Here is a 22,579-nt window from a genome sequence, read left to right on the forward strand (position 1 = left end):
GTATGTGATATACAGCACCGACTGATGTGGGAGGAGGGGAAGGTGAAGAGCAGGGATACTTCTGTGTCACTGCTCCTTTTGAACTGCTTGCTTCACTAATGAATGATAATGTGATGTTGAAGTTGTCTTCACAATGTTCTCTGAAAGTTGTTTCTGAACTATTTTTGTCCTGTTAATGCTTTGTTTGGAATTATATAACCTAGTAGTGTTTAAACTTGATATGGAAGCAAATCCCTTTTGTTTCCTTTGCCACATGATTCAGTGGTGAGAAGGCAGAATAGGTTTGGCTCTTATTCTAGAGATCTGGTGCTGAATTGTTTCTTTGGTTTTATTCCGTAGGGTTCGTTGGTTACTTGTGAATTCCTGCTGCAGAATGGGGCCAATGTGAACATCAGGGACATGAAAGGAAGAGGACCCCTGCACCATGCCACGGTTCTAGGACACACTGGGTAACTCACTGCTCCAGAATTTGTAAATGGCCATCCTTTACTATAGCTGTTAATGTGAAGCTTCTTCATTTCCCCAAATATTTTGGCATTTTAATATATTATAAGTGATCTAGGTTTTTCTTAAACTTTTGTGATGAGAGAGGAAATAACGTTTTGAATTAGCAGTCTCATCTGCTAGCAAAACACACATCTGTAAACACACCTTGGTTCATTTTGTAAAAACATGTATTTAATAATGCTTTGAAATAGCATGAACTTTTGGTGAAGACTCATGAGATTTTTCTCATTTTCTTAAGAAATAAGATACAAATAGGAGAAATAGTGGTGTGTGAGGGCCAAGGCTTTTTCTGACTCGTCCCACCTGTGTGTCGCACTGAGAACGTATCTCATTTCAAAATGTACTGCATTACATCTTGAATTTTGGAATCGCAGCTTTTAACTGAAACCCTGTACCAGCTCAATTCAAATAAGAACATAATAATCTGGTTGGTGGTGCCCAAACTCTTTGCATGCATAAATTCTAAATAGAGTGCAACAACTTGGGAGAGTTTAAGACGTAAGCTTAGTCAGTATGCCCTGTTTATAAAGATGAAGAATTATAATAGCAGAGAAAAATGAGATCAGTTTCTATGGGGTAAATCAGGCACCTGTGAACTGTGTTCTTTCCTGTATTGATTTATCCTGCTCAGTGGTTCTTGTCTGTCATGGTAAAAGGGATTATGTTTTTTGGTTCTACAACCTAAGATGATACAGGAAGGTAGAGTCTCGCTTCTAAAGGGTTCAACTCCTTGCTGCACTAGTGTGATTTGAGTTAAGCTGTCTTTCTAATGTGGATTAAATAATTAAAGGTTTTGCTTACTACTGTCTTAACGTCTTAGTTGTTCTAGATGAACAGCACTGGTTTGATATGTTCAAGAGACTTTTGGCTATTTAAGCCAAATATGTTGCATCCAGCTTGAATTTATTTGCTTTTTTCCCTTTATTGTTGTGAAAATTATTCTTAAATATTTTTTCTAAACAGACAAGTGTGTTTATTCCTAAAACGAGGAGCAAACCAGCATGCCACTGATGAAGATGGGAAAGATCCATTGAGTATAGCAGTAGAAGCTGCAAATGCAGATATTGTGACATTGTAAGTTGTATGTTCTGTTTTTGACTAGGTAACTAGGTTTTCCTATTCTGTTTCAAGTTAAAATATAAGAAATGTCAAAATTCCTTTACATAAAAACAGGGAGAGCAAAAGAAAAATCAGAGTGCGCTATCCGTGGATGACCTCACTGGTGTGAGGTTCAGGAGTGCATTGTAGGTCTTGAATTGCAGTCTTTTTTTAGTGCTTTAAAGATGACATTGTTCTTTTTGTTTCCTAAATCATAGGTTGCGTTTAGCAAGGATGAATGAAGAAATGCGTGAATCGGAAGGACCCTATGGACAGCCAGGTCAATACTCTACTAATAACCATACTGAAATGCAGTATAAGAAATGTATTCAGGAATTTATCAGTTTACAATTAGATTCTTAAGATCTGAGGGAAATTTAAGATAGCTTCATACAATAATGTCTTTTATAAACAACCAACATGTTAAAACTTCATTGAAATTCCCTGGTGTGACTTTGTCAGAGTATTTAGGGGACCTAAAAGGAGAGTGTTTAAAGTACATTATTATAGCAGTGTATGTTACTACAGACATTACCAACCTGTTTTGCTGGTAGTTGTCCACAGTTTTCTCCTATTGATGTTCCATTGAAATTCACGTAATGTTAGGATTTACCTGACATTATTTAATAGCAGCCTTCTGACCTGGGTTGCTCAGAGACAGTTGAGGAGTTCATCTTATTACAGGATACCATTCTCCTTCCTGTGGAATGGCCCTCTCTTTCTTTTTTTAAGAAAAAATGCTTGCACACAATGTAAAAATGTACATCAAATATTTCAAAATAACTCCAGACAGAAATAGGAAAGTATTATTTCCTCAAATTTTATTTTAAATATTTTTATTTGTTAAGATACAAATAAGAAACAAAACAGTCATTCTTAAGTATGTATTTTTGTATGCATAGTATCTGACCATTTGATTTTAAAAAAAAAAAAGAATTGGCAAACATTTGAGCCTACTGGTACAAAAAAAGTAACAAATTATATTTAACAAATATGTGCAACTTTATTCTCAGGCACTCAGTCCCAATTTACACTATGTTCTGATGTGATATTTATGCAAGCCATTTCTTCTATTATGTTATGCTTCCATAGGAACCTAATTTCATCTCATGCAAATATCAATAATGAAGTCACACTTGATTGTCAAGTTAGACAGCTAAAAAGACACTGCTATACCTGGCAGTGGTGAAAGGCAAACCTTATTTTTAAGGTTGAGTGCTGAGTACTCTTGGCTCACTCCTATAAAGCCCTTATGTATTTTCCACTGATTCATAAGGATTGTGTGTGCTTATGTCTTTTACTAGATTGGAGCTAGAATACACTCAAAGGGCAACATTGAGTCTTATGTCAATATCCCAGATGAACTGTATTAAATAAACCCAATTTATTTAGTTTCTCCTTACAAATAGGTATTTTTCAAATTTATTTTTAAACAAATCTTCTAGGAAGTTCAAATTAAAACAATAAAAGTAGTATAGACACCCAGACATTCAGATGCTTTCTTTGGCAGAGCAACAGATAATTTAAAAGTATATACTTGATCATGAGCTTAAATAAGGAAGAATTCCCCACTCAGAAAATGCAGTAGGCTACGTATATGAAAAAAGTGTATTGCCAGTTTGGCCATTTTGAATGTAAAGCTGTTTTCTGATATAATGCATAGTACTTTACTGACAGGCTGAAGGTAACAAATACTGAAGTATTTTTGAGTGTCCTCATTTTTATTTTAAGGGGTAAAAACAATAACTATCAGTTTCAAATACTAAAATGCCTTTGTTTTAAGGGAGGTAGGTATTTTGATTCAAAAGCTCTGTGCTAAATCATAAATGAATATTTTAGATCATTTAATTGATCTGTCACAAATCCAAAATTATTATAAACCAGAAAATGTGTTTCTATAGTTTGTACAAAAAGCCTCAGTTGGTTACTAAATGTTTAGTAAAGTGTTTCGTTCATAACAAATACAGGCACTACTTACATGAAAATATGAATGTGTTAAACTGGAGATGCAGGAGACTATTTTCCCTGGCATCTTGTTTAAAATAATTTTTTTAGACAGATTCTTCAATTAGGTAGATGAAATAAAAAGCTGGCTAAGTCTTTCACTGAAAATATCTTGACCTTTTTATCAGTTTGTATTACACTAGAATCTAGAGACTGCAGTTGATACAATCTGATCCAGATATTTTCCAGATAGTATCTGATCCTTGTAAACAGGCGAGATTGACAATGGAAAGTAGAGCTGCCAAAAGGGATAGAGTTCGCCCAAAATCGGGGGGAGGGTATCATGAGAGTAATTTTTGAAATTCAGGCCACAAGCTGTAGCACAGTGTCCCAGCAAGGAGATCTTGCTGTATCTTTGGATAGCATAGCTCTACTCTCCTTGACTCTTTACTTGCTGAAGTCTCTTAAAAGTTGAAGTAATATTTGAGTGTTTTAAATGTTAATGTCTGCTAGCCTGCTAGAAGGGTTGTGTAAATGTGTAAATGTAAGCACAAAATCTGTCTTTGCTGTCGCAAGGTATGATACCTTTACGTTGTAGAGGAAGCAGGTCTTTTTCACTGCATATACATGTTATCTGCACTGCCCTTATTTTAGAACTCCTCTTTTCCAAGATTATGATTCTAGAAGAAAATAAGGATTTTCAAGACAATTGTATGTTTGTTGGGAGCTATGTTAGGGTAAATATCGATGTATGAGTTCGCTGTCTTCAGAGTGAAGCCAACCACCTATTTCTCTGCTTTAGTAATGCAGCTGATAGACAATTACTAATGTAGCTAATGGCATCAACATTTCTAATTTAAGTATCCCTATCTGGTTTGAACTACTGAGAGAATGTACATATTGATTTGCAAGGTACAGCTGGTCTTCCAAAATATTCCTAGAATGGGAACTAGCTGAAACTAGCTTGTTCCACAAAAAGTTAATTTCTGGTGGTAGAAGCCATATGTACCATTGTACTGTTTCTTGTATAATACTTGAGTGCTCATCTCCTGGTGCTACTGTATGTCTGCTAACTATTTGATGTTAGTATTGCTACTTTTTCTTCCTATCTTTTCTTGAATGTATGATGTGTGCCTTTTGAGTTACTCTGGTGTTAAATGGTAAAGCAGTATTATAGTATTTTTGTACATAAAATCTGCACTTTAGGGAAAACATTGCTTGGAAAGGCAGAATTCCTTCCAGAATTCAATTTTAAAGTAGGATTTTAAAATAATTATAAGGTTTACAGTAGTAAGTATTTTAATGCAGCATACAAACTAAAGGGGCACTTTATTTTAGTCTATTTTTGTATGTAGTATTTTTGTTATGTAATAGAGCCGAAACCAGAGCCACAATGTATCTTGCAAAAATAGCTTTTGTTTTTTCTTTCAAGTTAATATGAAAGAACCAAATATGGCAGCTTGAACTACAGTACTAGTTCACCAGTGGAACCCACTTCTGTATAAGCATAATTGCTTTTATCATACAAGCTTGATTCCCATTTGTGCTCTTCATAGCTGTTCTTTTGGTGAATGTTACAACTCCCTTCATTCTGTGCTTATCTCCCAGCGCAAGCAGTTATCAGAAACTGTTACAATAGAATGTGTCTTGTGCCTGCTTCATCTCTAGAATATACTTGAAACTAAATCTGAAAATCAAAAGGGAATTTCACTAGAACTAACTTTTCCTAGTAGAGCAGTATTGAATGTATTTAGCTTTTAAAGTCTGGGAAGAATTATGTCATTACACTTTTATATAAACCCACATGCCATGCATGTTAAATATTTCTGGAAGGTCAGTTATCACTTCTGAAAGTGCTTTCAAATGAATGGAGTCTCATCTCCAAAAGAATAATAGTTCTAATATTGGAAATGTGCATTAAAAGAAGGAGAAACAAAGCAGTGTAACTTCACTGTAGTGCAAACTTTTAAACACAAAAAATTCTTTTAAAAACTGCCCTTTGGAAAAAAAAGTGGTGGAATAATACTTTTTTTCCGCAATCATATTGGGGGGGGGGGGAATCTTAATGTTCACCATACTTGATGAGAGAGATTTTGGGTTGATTTCTTTGCCATGCTATTAATCAAGCTGTCAGCAAGGAACAGTAGTGCTGGGATCTTGTGTCCTGTGTGGTCATCTGTGTTGGGAAGACAGTAAAATTTGGATGGGTTCATAGTTCCTGACTGGACCAAATGTTCTATGCATTGAATTCCCTTTGAAGGCAACAGGGTATGGTTAATGTTTTAAAATGAAACCTGAACTCAAGGCCCAAAATGCTGCAGCAGATGAAAGAATGTGAAAATGTCCATTTTAAAGTGGCAGAAGAATGACTTGGCAATGACTCAAGAAGTAATAATTCCTGAATGTGTTTTCCTGTGTAGACAGGGAGGGGGAGGGAGACAGGCCTGGTGGAAATTGCTGCCATCCCTCATTTTGGAATATGCACTAGCAGTCGGGTGGTGTTTAAGCACAAAGGGTGAAGATAAAAAAAAAAAAAACAAATGAAAGATGTTTAAGGAAATACCATCACTCTTATAGATAAAACTAAAAGATGTAATGAATGTTCAGTAATGCATGTAAAAATTTATATTTGCTGAAGTAATAGACCAAAGGGATTTATGAACAATAACTTCTCTACTTAGGATTGCGGGGGGGGGGGGGGGTGTTATACTATTGTATGGCGATTGTTTCTTTCATGGACAGTTCTGTTTGGCTGTAAGATTTCTGACCTCTGTTTCCAAGTAAATCTTTATGCCATAATTCTACTTTTCTGAAGAGAACTTGGTTAGCACTTCCCTGCAAAAACAAAGATTTTATTCTTTGATAGCTAATAAACATTTTTCTTCTTACATTGCTTTAAAATGCTTTCATTTTTCCTTTCTAACTCTGAACTTTCCTCTGTGTGGCTGCCTGTGAGGTACTATATCAGGTATAGTTTGGCTTTAATTTGCTTCTACAGAATGTGCATGCAAGTAAACAGTCCCAAAGAGTTCACATCAGCATCATTCCATCTATAAGCAATCTTTATACATGAATAAGTGTTATACAGTAATTGGTAGCGCAGTAGGGCATTTGTGCAATGGTGGGTGATGTTAACTATCACAAATGTTTAAAACAGTTTCTCTTTTGTTTTCTACCTAGGAGATGAAATTTATCAGGACATTTTTCGTGACTTTTCTCAAATGGCATCAAATAATCCAGAGAAGCTAAACCGTTTCCAGCAGTCAGATTCCCAGAAGTCTTAAGTGTCAAGAAGGAAAAGAACGTGATCCTTATAGTGCAAGTTGTTTTTTTACTTTAACAGAATGAATTATATGCATTTTGTTAGATAGTTTGGATAAAATGACCACTCTAATGTAGCTTTAGATTGTGGTAGCTGGGGAAATGTATGAATTGTTTTATGTTCTACAGTACATATACCTCAGCAGCTGAAGAAAATGTTTAAAAAAAGGAATACCTGCTAGCTCAGTATAAAAATAGTACCTGTTAGCAAGTACAAAGTCTGTGGTTTGTACATAAAGTTAGCAGAGCGTAGCTGTATGCGTTGCAGACTCCGGATGGCAGGATGATCAGACCAGCTTTGCTATTTAGTATTCCCTACTGTCATTTGTCTCCCTATTGCCATAAAGAATGTGTCTCTGACAAGGAGGTCTGGGTTGCATTTTCTGGGACTGTTTGGAAGGGAAATCAGGTAATGACTTACTAAGTTGTCCTTCTATTTGTGGGCCTGTAACTTAACAGATTCGCTTGTTCCTATGCTGACTGTGGTTAGAGGTAAGCTGTTAGTAACAAGACATGAGAACTTCTGCTCTTTTGCAAGCTCTTTTTCAGTGGAAGCTTTAACACCAGGCTGGCCTTTACGCTAGTGACTGCAGGTCAGTCACAATAGGTGTATATCCTGGAGGACCAAACTTCTAAGAGCAATCTATTTTCCTTCTTTTTTTTTTTTTTCTCTTAAATTAAACTTTCTGTGCAGCAAGTACACTTTTAAATGAGCACGTGGAACCTTTCATGAAAAATAAACTTAATCCTGCTGGACATGATGTGGGGTTTGTTTGCAGTGTTTGGACATCAAAGCTTGAAATTTGAGACACGAAAGTCAATATTGAGCCAATGGAGTTTGTGTAGAGCAGTCATACGAAGGCTGTTTGTTACCTTCTCTTTTTGCTGTTCTCACTACTAGCCCCAAGATGAATATATAACATCTCCTATGTAATGCAGCCACCCTAAATTTAGGGCCATCAATCCTTTATATCAGGAAACAGTATCCTTTATATAACCTGCAAAGATGTGTATGTATATGTGTTGTCTAAACTAAGGTGTGCACAAGAAAACCTAGGAATTTCACTGCACACTTTTGCAAAGTAACGAATGAGCATGCTCTCCAGCTGTATTCTGAGGGCAGCAACGCAGTTTGCTTTATTCAGTAGTGAGCTCCACTCTGCTGATATGCATGTATAACTGATGTCTGTAGATACCTGCTTCTGTGTCAGGTTATTTAATACCTAGATAGTAATCACCTGAAGCCCCAAACCAGCAGATGCAATTCTTTACGCTCTATTTGTCTGCCCTATGGACAACTTAAGGAGAATTTTTAGGTAACGTAGTATCAATGTGAGTTTTTAACAATCCTAATTGCCATGGCATTATGCTAACCTGCTGTTTAAATGTATTTAGGAAATGAATTGGCTTTTCTCCAAGCTGGCTAAGATAAGCAAAACAGGGTAAAAAATTTCTGTAAACTATGGTAAAATTAAACTCTCTGGCATATTACATTTTAACAAGGTATTTCATATATTTGTAATTTTGTATCAAATGTATAATAATGCATCAAATCTGGATGATTATTGCTGCAAAGTTATAGCATTTTAGAATTGTCCAATAGATTCTTTTTCCAAGCAGAAGAATCTTACAAAACAGTTCTTGCTTCGTGTATGGTCTAATTATGCTAGGAAAAGCAGATTCTGCCCTTTTAAAGAGTGCATTTAGTCTGAATAGTAAGAAACTTAGGAATATCACCTGTAAGCAGTAATTTCTAGTAAGTTGTTTTTTAAATAGCTGTCTATGAAATGATAGTGTACTTCCTAATCTGCAGTATTTAACAGCAGTGGATGTTTTAGTAGAACTTAGAGAAAGTAAAATTCCCAGTGTACAGATGGGACAATGTAAGATATGACTATGTATAGTATACACTTTAAACATAGTTTTTTTTAAAGATTTGTCTTTTGCAGCCTACATGACAGGCAGTATATAGTGTGATTGTTGTAATGTAAAGCTACCTAAAGCTTAATGGCATAATCACTATCTTAGTCCGTGTTGCTGTACAAATGTCCGAGACACTTATTTCAAATCTCCACTGGTATTTTCTTTCCTAGCCATAAAAATCTCCATGACAAATTTTGCAGGACAACTTCCTGTAGACAAAAAGTTTCTTCCCTGTAGCTCTACAGATCTGTGTGCTGCATTTCCAACTCTGATCTGTCTGGGAAGCCGTATCAGTCTACTTATGCTAAAGAACTAATAACATATGTGATCCACAGGTTGTATTACTCTTGTGAGGAGCTTTGGAGTTTTAATGGTTCAGGGAGTAGGTATGTCACTTCTGATCCTGCAGCCTCAATCCCCAATCCTTTTAGGTACGCTAGGATGTCCAGTATAAACTACATTCAGTTAAAGCTTTTTTCAGGTCAGGTGCAATACATGTGTTAGGATGTTGCTCATCAGCAAAAATGAATATGCCATTAGGCTGCATGAAATGTATTGAGGGCTTCGTCCTACCAAACACTGGCAGGCTTGGTGGTCCGGGGCCTCTGTAACTTGTAGCATTCAGCCCTCAGGAATACAAAGTATGATTATCTCTGGTACTCTGAAGATCTGGATTTCCATATCAAGTTCTGACTCGAGGGCTAATCTTCTGCTCAGTAATATTAGGAAACTTCCATTTTTATTACAATATGTATCTGAGTATAACTAGAATAATAGACAGTAAGGCTCCATTGCGGGTTAACATTCTCTGTGCCAGATAATGGAAAACTTCAATTCCAGTTCACGTTTCTCTGTAGGTATGAAGTATAATAGGTCTTAGTTGGTGAGGTAGAAAGCGGTAAATTCCTAACACAGTTTAGAATCAGCTTTCACATGGATTTTTAGTAATTTACTAGGTAGCCCATTGAAAGTATTTTATAATATTTTTCCTAGCCAGAGTTAGATCATGTGTTCCAAAGGTCTCTTGGAAAGGAGCTCAACATATATTCTAATGTATCTTGGTTTCAGAGGTATAATTTACTTACATTGGATGTTGATTAAAATGGTGTCTGTGGTGTCTCCTTAGTGGTCTGTATTGTTTTGATTGTTCATAAGGTTTCATATTTATGTTAATGTCAGTACAGTGCATATAAATTTAAATTTCTGAATTATCACACTGATTCATGCCACTGAATTATATTAGACATGCTGGAATTTGTTCCCCTAAATTTGGGTGAAGACAGTAGATGGTAGAAGTCTTGCTTTGCTTTCACAAGCTGCACATATTGCAGTCTGAACGTGTTTCAGTTGTTCATTAGTACGTTGTAGACTTCGGCCTCCTTACCAATTAGGACATAATCCAGGAAGTCACTGAAATCGGTAGCAGTCTTTCCACTGATTTCAGAAGCTTTGGATTGTACCTTTCGTGGCTTCTGATGTTTGTGCATTAAAGGATTCTGTATTCATACTGCATTTTTTCACGCTGTGGGGTTTTACACTTTACCTGGTTATATACTGAGCTGAAATAGTTTTAGAAAATGCAACCAGACCTTCCAACTGCTGTCAGCAAAATCTCCATACAAGAGGAAGTTTCTCCTGTTTTGCAGTATGACATCAGTACACACATGTTGTCCAAATTATTAGAGTTCTCCCTGATAGAGCAAAAACTTTGTAGCACTAAAGAAAAAAGGTGAGAACTAGAATAAGCGTAGGGATGGCTGTGATGTTTCCAGGACTCTGGTGCTTCTCTGCAGCCATCTGTTTTAAGGTATGGATGTTAACGCTGCCTTTTGATCGTGAGAATCTCAGATGACACCGTGAATATAAAAGGACCACTTGGTAGAATTACAAATAATGTGTGAATACGAAGGATGTGATATTTTTACACCGTCAAAAGGACTGAGCTGCTTATTTAATACATTGAAAGTATTTTGAGAGTCAGTTTTGCAAACTACCCTCTCTGCCCATTCCCAGGTGGACACTTTTTCCTAAGTTAGAGTTTATGCCACTTGTTTGTGCACCCTGCTAGCTGAAATGTCTTGCTGTCTGGCTTGCACAAAAAGCGCACTTCTAAAACAGGGACAACTCCAGAAAGGCAATAGAGGGGAAAAGGATGAATGTACCACTTCGGTATATCCCCTCCTATACGCTTGCTTTATCTTTCTGCATACAGTATTTCCTTGTTTCTCTTCCCATGGAAGGAGATGATAGAGAAGGAAAAAAATCCCCCTCACTTTTCTGTTAGGATCCCAGGTTGTCCACGTTTTGATAGAAGTCACTGAGAAATCATTGTTTCCCAAGCAGAGAGGTTACTCTGTCTGAAATAATGAACTTTTTTTTTCTTTATCCACGTGTCCCTCTGTATTTGGTGTTTGTAAGCATTCCAGCAGTAGAACGCTTGCCTTCTCCTGTGACCTCTTCCCCCCTTAAGCTGTAACTGTACAGAATGTATAACCAGCCCTCCTTCGCATTTAGTAAGCCTGCAGCCTTTGTATCTGAACCTTGAATGTAGTTTTCTGTCGTTTGTCATTGTAAATGAGAGAAACGCATTATTACCGTTGTAATTCACCGACTGTACATGCTCCGAGGACTGTAAATACTGTACTTGATTAAACCTTTGTATGCTGTCAACGGCCTCGCTCTGCGGCGGGGGCGGGGCGGGCGCGGGGCGGGCGCAGGCGGCGGTCCGGCCCCCGGCATGGCGGCGATGGGCCGCGCGGCCCGGGGCTGGGGCTGGGGCTGGGGCTGGGCGCGCTCCCAGCCCTGCGCCCTGGCGCTGGCCGCCGCCCTGGCCGTCTGCGCCTTCTACTACCTGGGCGGCGGCGGCGAGACCTTCTCCAGCGCCACCCGCCGCCTCCGCGCCACGCCGCCCGCTCCGGCCCACCGCCACCCCCAGCGCGGCGGCGGCGGCGGCGGGGAGGCGGCGGCGGGGGGCGGCCGCGACCTGCACCTCCTGATGATGTTCACCAAGGCGGAGCGGAGCCCGGCGCTGCGCGCCAAGGGGCAGGCGGCGCTGCGCTCCCTGCTGCGGCACGGCCGGCTGGGCGGCGGGGACGCGCTGCACCTCCACCTCGTCACCGAGGGCGCCAGCAGGGACATCGGCCTCGGCCTGCTGCGGGACCTGCTGCGCGGCGCCGCCTTCCGGCACCAGGTGCGGCGGCGGGGCGGGCGGGGCCGCGGGCACCGGAGGGGCCGCGGGCACCTGCGCGGCCGGGCCCCGCTGCGGCCGGCCTGCCGCGGCTGCGGGGCGTGCCCGCGGGGAGCGGCCCTCCGCGGCAGCGGGGTCCTGGCCTCTGCCGCCCGCCCGCTGGGGCGCTTCGGCTGGCGGGTGTGCTACTGCCGGAGCATCTGTCTCCTGGGGCTCTCGCTTACCTGCCTCCCTGCCAGGCGCTGCAGAGGAAGCGCGCGGGGTTTCTGAGTAACGTTAATCTTCCCGCAAGGTAAAGGGCGCAGCAGCCTAGTGAAAAGAAACCGTCTCAACTGGCAGCCCTTGCTCCAGCTCCCTGCAGAGGGTGTTTGCCTCTCATCTGTGCTGGAGAAGGCTGCGTCTCTTCCCCAGCCTAGTGAATCTTTTGAAGGGCTTGTTCTGTGTGAGCCGAGACCCTGCGCTCCCTGCTGCTGCCTGCTGGGAGGTGTCCTGGTGCAGCTCAGCGATTATCTCACCCAGGACTGGGTGGCTGCGCGGCCTGGGAACACCTCTGGCAAACCACTTCTGCTGGAGAAGAGCAGTTGCTCTCAGCAACGCTGCCCCTTTTCTAGAGACACTGTTGTTAGTCCCGGTTCAGCGCCTCAGTAAGAGGACGACATGCACTTGTGCTAGATGGTTTCCCAAGTGGTCTTGCAGGACCGTGGTCAGAAAAGGCTGTCGCTCTGCTGCTAGCGGCTCTTGAAAAAGGGAACAGAGGGCCTGCAAAGGTTGGAGTGCTTCCACGTGCGAATGTTCATCCTTCTACCTGTGAGAGAAACGGTTCTGCCTCCCAAAAATGTAGTCGGTGCAGTCCATGTAAAGTCAGGCTTTCCTTCACATTAAACAGGTATCCGAAAACTGGAGGAGTATTAAGTCCAGAGACTCCAGGTAACTTGACTTTCCTGTCCTGAGGTGCTGCTGCAGAGTATTGCTTGCAAGTGTCCTCTACCTCTGCTGTGATTTTTCATTTCTCATCTTTCAGATATTTAATATTAGCCGAACGCTGCTGAGATGTAAGTAGAGATATAACCTTAACGTTGTTCATACAAATCACTTGTTGCTAAATAATCGCACCTCTCGTTTTTCTTAAACAGCACTTTACTAGTGCTAGCGCTCAGTCAGGTCACGTAATCGTGGTGAGTAACCTGCACCATGCCAGCGCTCAGCTGTCTGGAGGAGGTGTGCACAGCGGCCTTCAGGAGGATTCCTCCTGACTGGTGGTGCCCCATGACGGTGCAGTGCAAATGTGCAGTGTGACAGCCTAGCGCAGATTTGTGGTATTGTGTCCCCTGGAGCGAGTGTCCCCCGGGCCACCATGGCATGCAGATCCCTTCCAGACACCTCTGTGTGCGTGTGGCTGCCTTACTACTGTCTGCTCTTCTCAGAAACCAAGTTCCTCTGCGGGCAGCCTTGCCAGTCTTGCTTTTCCAGGGGGACATGGGCTTGCGAGTTGAATGTTGCGTGAGGTGGGGGCACGCAGTAATGTGTCTGTTGCAGGGTGGGCCTCTGACTGTAGGTGCTTGTGGACTTGCAGTAAAGCCTGGCTCACGGCTCAGTGAGTAGGTCTTGCACCAGAACTGGTCTTTTGGATGTAGGCAAGCAGCGTGGTCTGGAGGGCTCGAGTGAGATCTCACTGGGATCTGCTCAGTGGGACAGCTGCTTCCCTCTCTCCTGGCAGAGCCTGACGTATCCTGGTTTCATTAGCTAGCTTGTGGTTGGCAGGACGCTTCAGATCTATCCACTTACCTGTGTTTAGGTAGAGTTCCTAGTACAGAGCAGAAGCTGTTGCCTGCTCCTCAAGCATACAGCCTTGCCCCTAATATTGTGCCAGTTTCTGGTACGCCAGCAGGTGACAGCACCTCTTTATTCTTGCTGTAGCCTACGCATTCCTCTTCTTTATCAGCAGGAAACATCACCCTAACTTGGACCTAACTTTGGCGCTGCTATAACGTTGAAGATGGTTGATCCTGATGCTCAGGTAGCTCCAGCAGTAACCCATCTTCATCCCGAGACCTCTCCTTTCCTGGTTCTCTTGGTGTCCCCAGAACACACTCCTACTTCTTATGCTGTAGTCCTAGAGTAGGCCCAGAGACGAGGCTTGATAAAGTGCTCAGAGGGCAGCTTGAGCTGCTGAGGCAGGATTGATAAAAACTCTGAAATTTACTTTTTCTTCATGAGGATGTGATTTGGGCTCTGCTTTTGTAGCTGTCCTTGCCCTCCCCTCCCATCAGAGCTGGGATCAGTTGCGTCCTCTGTTAGAGTGAAGCCCAGGAACCAAACCTGGATCCCAGCCCTTGGGGAAGGTCGTGGGCCAGCTCTCGTCTCCCTAAGCAAATTCAGGAACTTTCAAGATCTCCTGGAGACTGAAGCAGCCAGCTGCAGCCTGCCAGGGCAGGACGCGGAGGGTGAGAGCAGGCGGGCTTTGGGATGCACCGCGGTGGGGTGCATGGGAGCACTTAGGCACGGGACCCTCCCTGTTGTGCAGGGCAGGGCAGACCTGGGCTGTCCCAGCCATGGGGCAGTCGTGACATGGCGTCACCGGTCCCACAGTGCCTGTACAGATGTGTCCCAGATGTGGAGTTGGGACCGCAGCGTGCTGACGGTGAGCGGCAGATGGAGCTGGTGCTCCGCGATGTGGTGCCTGTGTGGCTTTTTTGCGTGGGGTGGAGAGCGATGGGGACGGAGGAAGTTGGCCGGGAAGCACCCGCAAACAGCGGTGCCGGAGGAAGGACTCACCGCACGCCGGCACCCAGCCAGGGCCTGGCCTTCCTGCCCGTGCCTTGCCCTCTGAGCGGAGGTTCTGCTGGGCTTTTACCAGGGCTTTTATGCTCGCAGTTGCAGAGAGCTTGTCCTGTCCCGTGGGTTGCAGGGTGATCTTTGCAGCCTCCCTGCTTCCCGGCGAGTGGGAAATGCCCAGGAACGAGCCCGGGCATGTCTCAGCGGCCGATTCTGTGCTTACAAAGAGCCCCTGCTCGTCCCGTTTCCTGCAACTCTGGGCTGCGTGCTCTGACTCCTTGCGCTGATTCATATCGCTTATTTATTCCGTTCCCCTCTGAGAATAAAATTAACTGCTCACTCTGCGCATTGCTCTTCCTGGTTGCTTGTTTAGATCGGCCCCGCAGAGGATGCTGCCAAACGCTGACTCCTCTTGTGGGTCTGGTGCTGTGCAAAGACACTCTCGGGTGAATGTAACTGAGCTGCCATGACCCTGCGCTTACAAGAGAGCTGCAAAGATAGCCGGCACGAGAAGGAGGGAAAGTTAAAGAGAAAGGAAATGTGGGTTGTTTTTTCCTAGTGAATCAGTTGAAAGGGTCTTTTCCAGGTGCAGGACGTGTTTATAAAACTGTGCTTGCACAGGAAACCCCTAGAACTTACTTTTCTTAATGTCCTCAGCAAACACGGTCGGATTTAGCTACCGGGATTTACTGAAAGCTGCTACACAAATAAATAACAAAGTACAAAATTAGCAGCAGATCAACGAGCTGTGCTAAAGTCAGCAGTGGGGAGAGGAGAAGCCCTCGCAGTCCTGGAGAGGCCGGCCGGCCTGTGGCTGTGGCAGGAAGATTCAGCTGCTCAGGAGTTTGCTTTGCAGAAGTGCCTAACCAAAGGGTGGGCAAAAGACAAATTTTCCTGTTTTCTTTGGCAGGGGAGGGAAGGCGGATGATGCTGTGTCTGGAGTTTCAGGAGTATTTTTCCCATGATTTTTGTTCACTGGTGCTTGGCACTCTGCTCATTTCAGAGGTGACTGGAATTGGTTTGATGCTTTTTTCCCCCTGCTCAGCTGTTTCCTATGTGCTGTGCAGACCTCAGGCTGCCTTTGGTGGATGCAGAAGGGCGGTTACAGGTGCTGTCTTTCTCCTCTATGCTTCTCCAATCTGCCCAGACTCTTGAAGCTGCCCCTACTGAGCTGGGCTGGGAGCGGAGCATCGTGCGTCCCAGTGGTGCTGGTGCTCAGCTCCGTGTGCAGGCGGTCAGTGCCTTTGCACCTGGAGGGTAGTGGTGTTTTGCTGTGTTTGGTCACCCAGGATCACTGCTGTCAGCAGCGCTTGGTGCTGCCGATCTGCTCCCTGCAGCCGTGCCGCTCTCCTGCCTGTTCCTGCAGCCATGCTGGTGCTAACGGTGATGGTGAAGCCGGTCGCACAGCTTGGCAGGACTGGGGCGAGATACTGCTGTAATGTTTCTGGTACCAGAGTTTCCTTCCCTGCAGTGTCTCAGGGAAGGATTATGTATGCTGTGCTATCCACAGCCAGGTGTGGCTGCTGATGAGCTCTCCTAATGCACTTTTCTGGTACATGTTGTTCTGTGTTTTTCCTGCCGTCCTCCTGCAGCCACTTGGCCCTGATCCCAGCAGCTGGAACGCCAGCAGCATGGCCGCCCCGCCGAGGGACACGCTGGCCGCAGAGCCTGCGCGAGGGCTCTCGTACAGCGCCTGGCTCACAGCAAGGGCCAGCATTGAGCCCTTGGCTGAGGGCAGGTGTTTGGGGTGCCCTCCCCAGGAGGGAGGGCTACTGTCCTCCAGCAGTACCCCACCGTGGGCTCGGCTGCCGTGCCCGGGGTCAGGATGGACTCGTCACCTTGTCTTGTGCAGCGTACTGTGGGTCCCATGAGCGGCTCCCTGCCTCCGGCGAGCTCTGCTCTGACGCAAGAGCACTTTGATCTGGGTAACGTTTTCTGCAAGAAAGCGTGGGAGGAAGAAGCTCCAGACCACTCACTGCCTCTGTCTCTGTGCCAGCCTTGCTGGGCATCAAAGCAGCCCCTTGTGCATCCCATAGAGAGGATGGTCATTGCACCAGCTCAGGCTCCAGAGCCACCTTTTCCTCTGAAGCACTTGACTTGGTTTAGGATTAAAAAAAGCAAATGCTCTATGTTTTATGTTTAAGTATGTGTAGTGCAAGGCTCCTTGCTCTTAAGCAGTTGGAATTTCTAGTAGGAAAAAGGAGTGACACCATAGAACCGTTGAATAGTTTAGTTTGGAAGGGATCTATGGAGATCATGGGGTTGAGTTCCCTGCTGAAGGCTTAAGGAAGTGTCTCTGTATCCCTCAAACAAGGGTTATAGGCTCCCCTTTCCAAAATTCAAGTACTGCTGCAAATTTGTGTCCTTGCTGGCCTTCAGTTCCTGCTGGGCTCTTCCTGCTTTCCCTGGCCTGAAGAAGGCAGCGTGACCTCAAGTCTCCACGCTCGAGTTCCTGCACTCCGCCCCGTCCGCACCAGGGTCATATTCCTTGTCTCTCTTAATTACCCTGAAAATTCCTCCTGTTATCTTGAGTGATTCGGTGGCCTGCGTCCTTCTGTGTGTGTAATGAGCATCAGGCTGCATGAAAGTTCCTGTTCGTCGGACTTTGACCAAAATTAATTATAAGCTTGTAAAATTTCAGTAGCTGACAAGGTACATTTGCAGTTGCTCCTGTTTCTGGCCCATAGCCACGACCTGTGCAGGCGTGCCAGGGCCGGTGCTGGTGCGTGGGCTCCAGCAGGGCTGAGGAGTGCAGGGCATTGCTGGCTGCATGCGAGCAAAGCTCCAGCACAAGCGGGCTGAGCTCCATCTAGAGAAGATGCTCGGCTCTGCTGTAACTGCTGATGTTTGGATTTTCATCGGCGTGCTGTGGCCCGTCCTCCCTTTCCCCCTCCAGCTCTGGCAGGACGTGCTGCAGAGCTTGCCTCCATGCCGGGCTGAGGTTCAGGAAATCCGGGCTGTGTCCCTGGCCCTGTCACAGCCTGCCTCTGTAGAAGGAGCAAGTCTTGGTCCTCAGGGTAAGTGACATGGTCTGGCTTGCCTCAAAATGGCAGGATGCCAGACCCTGGAGTGAACAGTCACCTCTTCTGATGGACTCCATATGGGAGACCAGATACATGGTTGCATTAGGCAGTGGGAATAGACCGGAAAAAAACCACAAAACATTGAACACGCTTGATTGTGTGAGTGGATTCGAGTCTCTGCCCATCTCACAGTTATGAAATGGCTGTAAAAATCCTTCCCTCCTTTCCCTGCCACACTTAGCTGGCTCTCTTGGCAGGGGAACATGCAGGGGCCGGGGCAGTCGGGTCCCTTTGTGCAGCTGCAGTGCCAACCAGCAGTATCTGTGCTTTACCAATCTGCCCCCCCTCACCCTGTGCCGGTGCAGGCTGAGCGAAGGCTGCCAGCGCTGGGCCAGTCCCCAGAGGTGGCTGCTGAGTGGTGTTTCTGGTGTCTCTCCTAGGTAATAGTCCATGATGTGAATGAGCTGACAGAAAAGCTGTTTCCAATTGTCGAAGCCATGCAGAAACACTTCAGCGCTGGATCAGGGACCTACTACAGCGACTCGATCTTCTTCTTGTCGGTTGCAATGCATCGCATCATGCCCAAAGGTAAGCCTCCGTGAGCTGCTGCAGCAGCTGCCTCTGGCAACACAGGCTCTCTTTTTCTTCTGCACGGAGATGTTATCTGTGCTATTTGAAATGCAAAGAAAGCTAACAAACTTTTGGGGTGGGCTGCTGGGGTTCTGCTCCTTCCTGCAGAGTGACGGACCCTTCGGTCCAAGACTGCCCACATCCAGGTCTCTGCTGGCATGAGTGGCAGGAGGTTATCCGCGCTGCGCTGCAGCTGGCCCTGCCCTTGCGCCCTGAGATGGTAGGAGAGGCAAGACAGGAGCAAGCGTGCTTGCCCTGTGTGTGTTTACAGCCCCCTTCCCCGTGGGGTGTCAGCAGAAAGAGGTGCCACATGTTCGTGGCGCAGCTGCCTGGCTCTGTGCTAGCAAGTGTCAGCAGAGAGTGGTTGTTGAGCCCTTCCTCTTGGCTTCAGTGAGCTCTTGGAAGGCTTTGCTGATTAGCAGCCACTGATCACTTGAGTTTCCTTATTGTGCCTCCGCTCTGCTGTTACTGAGTGCGGGAACAACAATAAATCTGCAGGAAAACAAGGCAGCTGGCAAAGAGGGCTTGGCTCAGTTGATGCCATGTTTTATTCCCCGGCTGCGCACGGGTGCTTCTCCTGGGACCAGCGTGCTCTCTAGCCTTGGACCGGTCGCACGAGGAGGGTGTTGCATCCCTGGGTTCCAAACGCTTTCCCCAGACCTCCCCCAGCCCTGCCTGTCCCCTCCCGGTGCTGGTCCCTGTGCTCTCCCTGCTGGCTGCCCCACTGGCGTGATGCACCGGTGAGGGCAGCATCCTCTCCCGGGCCAGCCGCTGGCTACGTGCCCTCCCTGTGCCACGGCAGGGCGTGGGTGGTAGTGGCGGCAGGGAGCCCCGGGGTCCTGCGTGGCTGTACCCCTGCCCCAGGAGGAGGTGACCAGCCTCTCAAAGCTGCTTGTGGATGGCACGCGGTGGTGACCTGTTCCCACCTGTGTGTGTTGCTGAAATAGCTGTTCCCGTGGCTAGCACCGCCGGCACCGGCAGCTTCCTCGGTGTCTGGAGCCTCTGCCTAGCCATAATATTCCCTGCAGACTTCCTACCATGGATCTCAGGCACAGTCTTGCTCTCGCTGGGACGTGAGCGGGTGCGACTCCCCCTGTGCCCCTGCTGAGCCCAGTCCCAGTTTGGCTCTGCCCAGTAGCTCCTGCCTCTGCTCTGGTTCGTGAGGCTGCCTCTGGATGTGCCCCTGTGTGGGGGGCACAGCCATCCCATGCTAGCTTGTTAAGCAGTGGGGCAGTGGTGGTTAATTTGTGCAGGCAGGCGTTAGGGAAGAGCAGGCAGGGAGGTGGCCTGCTTCATCCCCTCCGGGGGGCTGTGGGGCAAGGCAGCCCCAAGGGTCCCATCCAGCCCCCACCGGTCATTACTCTGTGGTTTCCAGCAAATGTGCTGTACTTTGCTCTCCATTAGGCTTGGGTAATTTTTTTTTTCTCCGGTGACGTCTGCATTGTGAGTGCTTTGAAGTATGCTGAATACAAATGACGGTATTAATGCTGGGTAATTCACTCATCGCGATTCCCTACCCTGTCTTTACCATGTGCTAAAGATATCCATGTCATGCCACCTGCCAGCAAGAAGCTGCTCAGTCTGAAATGCCTTTTCTCAGTTCGTCAACCCACTGGTTGTCTCATCGCTTGGAAAGCTTGCGTGCTCTCCCTCAGCCTGACAGGGCTTTAAATGGTCTGTTTGGGGCACAGGATGTTTAAAGAGGCATTTTTACAGTTTCATAAGCTTACTTTTTGTTTCAGAAGCTGCTAATAAAGCTGATTTATATTTCCCTTGCAAGGGAGGTCAGGGCTCCACTGCACTGGGTGCCTGGTGATTTATGGGGCTGGCAGGGCTCCCCAGCCCCTTCCCTCCTTCCCGATGCGCAGCCGGCACCGGACGGGAGGCAGCAGGGAAGGCTGCAGCTCTGCTGCCCATTGCAGGCTTGTGGGTGGCGTGGGAATGGCACTGGGCTCCTGCTGCTCTGACAAACCAGCCTCTACTGGTGTGAAGAAGCCACTTGGCTAAGGTGGAGGATAAAAGACTAAACCTTCCTTTTCAGGCAGTATTAGCATTTGTCCTGGTGCATTTCTGTGCCATTTCACCTCCCCTGAACGCTGCATCTTTTCGTGCACCTCACAGGCACATCGGGCTCCACAGTGTTAGCACCAGTTTTTTGTGGAAGCCAGATTTGATTGGATTGCTTAAGCATCCTCCAGCAGAAATGAAGGCCGTGATCTGAATATTAAGTTCTCTTGTGTGTTTCTTTGCATTTGTATTCATCGGTCTGTAGGTTTTTTTCAATAGCTAGTGACCTTTGCATTAAAGTTGCCTGGCTTTAGTTTCCCAAATTTATCATTTTTTGACGGCAGGCATTTTCGTAGTATCATGACTTAGTGATTTGTTTGGAGCCTTGGGATTGTGATGGGGCACTGACTTTGCAGACTGATGGCACTCACAACTGAACACCAGGGGTTTTTGTTTGTTTTTTTTTTTTTAAAGAAGACTTTTGTGGAACACGTGCTGGCTGCGTGCATATAGCACTGAGAATAAGTGGGTTTTGCCACTCAACTGGTCTGTTTTTCACTGCTGCTTGGGATCCTTGCCCAAAAAACTTCAGCTCTAAAACTTGCAGCTGCCAAACTATAATATAACAGCTTCTTAGCTGGTGTAAATCATGGAACTCTCTTGCCTTAAATGTCTTACATCAGTGGAGTTAATCTGATTTAAACCAGCTGGGGACTTGGTATGCAGCGTGCAGACTGCATAACTATTGTCTGTGCTTGAGGCTCGTAAATCCTGTTTTAATGCAGTGTGGCCAGGCCTGAGGAGCTGGAGGAGGGCTTGATGTATCGGAATGGTTTTGCAAGGCAGAAGTGATGGGAAAGTTACACAGAGAGGACGAGCAGGGTTCAGGCTTAGGAGGAGCTGCCAGGGTGAGGACGATGCCAGGATGAAATGGTCCTGGGACTTGCAGAGGAGTGCAAGGAGGGGAAGGGAGAACAAGGACTCGGACCTCTTTACTTTCCTTTCTAGTATGCCTATCCAGAGTTGGCCTCTCACTTCCCAGCTGATTTCGATCCCTCTAATCACTTGCCATTTTAGTCATGTAACTTCAGAAGACCCAGCAAGCTTTTTATCACCCTCCTTACGGATACGTGAAGGAGCAGTGTCTGGGCAGGTCTGCCTGGCAGGCAAGGTCACAGGACGGACTCCTCATGCCATGGTGAGGGGAGGAGGAGATGGGGTGGCAGAGGGGCATCCAGGAGAAGCTGTGGGCTCCCCAGGGAATTCTTGGCCTCTGTCCTTGGCCCAAATAAGGTGGTTTTCAGGGAGAATTAGTTTGGCAACTGGGTGTTCTCAGCAGCCAGTGGGCTGAGGGACAGATGTCAGCATCCAGCAGCTTGGGCAGAGCTTTGAAAACTGCTGTTTGGTGTTTGACTCCATTGGTTTTGCTGACCATGCTGTAGCAGGATGACCCTGTGGGAGAAGAGAAGGAGCAGAGGGAAAATGGGACAGGATGGAGAAGCAGCTTTGTGGCTTATCTCTGCCAACTCGGACAGAGGAGTGGAGTCCGTTAGCTCAGGGGAGTCTCTGAAACCCGGCTGGAGGTACCAGGGTGAGGGTATTTAGCAGAAGTTGATTGAAGATGGTATTTGACAAATTGGAGGCAGCAAGGTTTCCTGGCGGGTTAGAACAGCTGGCAGTCTTCCTGGGGGACAGCATCTCTGAACACGGTCTCCTCCTCCCGACCTGGCAGCACGTGGGGGAGCTCTCGGGGTTTCTCTCCCACTGACCGACCCAGCATGAAGGCAGAAGCCCTGACGAAGGGTAGGAGATGAGCACAGGGTGCAGAGGGCCCCTGGGCTCTGCCATGCATGAGGTTAGCCCTCGTGCGCCTGCTGCATCTTTCAGGCACTGGTGAAGCACTAACTCGTTAATCTTGGTACCGCTCTGGGTGGGCAGGAAGAGGAACGCGGCTCTGCTCCCCCGAAGCCGGCGGGATGCAGCAGAGCCGAGCCACGGCTGGGATGTCTCCATGGAGAGGGAGTGCCAGCGAGGATGGGCCCCTGCTCGTGCTGACACGGCTCCGTGTCTTCACACAGGCAGTGGAGGGAAGAGTGCAGAGCAGGATGGCTTGTGACTGCAATGTTTAACTCCACTAAGGGGATCTCTTACAAGCATATGTATA

General features: G+C 46.1%; 2 protein-coding genes across 5 annotated transcripts in view; both read left to right on the forward strand.

The window, feature by feature from the left end:
- ACAP2 (ArfGAP with coiled-coil, ankyrin repeat and PH domains 2) overlaps positions 1-18,366 on the forward strand; it is a 79,384-nt gene extending 61,018 nt beyond the window's left edge. For 3 of the 4 annotated variants that reach the window (XM_072867187.1, XM_072867185.1, XM_072867188.1), the window contains 4 exons: positions 340-449; positions 1,471-1,581; positions 1,824-1,885; positions 6,730-7,626. In XM_072867187.1, coding sequence (XP_072723288.1) covers positions 340-449; positions 1,471-1,581; positions 1,824-1,885; positions 6,730-6,833 — 387 coding nt within the window. In that variant the 3' untranslated portion in view covers positions 6,834-7,626. Of the gene's footprint in view, positions 1-339; positions 450-1,470; positions 1,582-1,823; positions 1,886-6,729; positions 7,627-18,218 lie in introns of those variants that run through there. The other variant, XM_072867186.1, reaches the window with a different exon arrangement.
- XXYLT1 (xyloside xylosyltransferase 1) overlaps positions 11,495-22,579 on the forward strand; it is a 38,721-nt gene continuing 27,636 nt past the window's right edge. Inside the window, exons 1-2 of the mRNA XM_072867190.1 lie at positions 11,495-11,983; positions 18,219-18,366. Coding sequence (XP_072723291.1) covers positions 11,531-11,983; positions 18,219-18,366 — 601 coding nt within the window. The 5' untranslated portion in view covers positions 11,495-11,530. The remainder of the gene's footprint in view (positions 11,984-18,218; positions 18,367-22,579) is intronic.

Source organism: Ciconia boyciana, chromosome 7, assembly GCF_034638445.1.
Source record: "Ciconia boyciana chromosome 7, ASM3463844v1, whole genome shotgun sequence".
NCBI lineage: Eukaryota > Metazoa > Chordata > Aves > Ciconiiformes > Ciconiidae > Ciconia > Ciconia boyciana.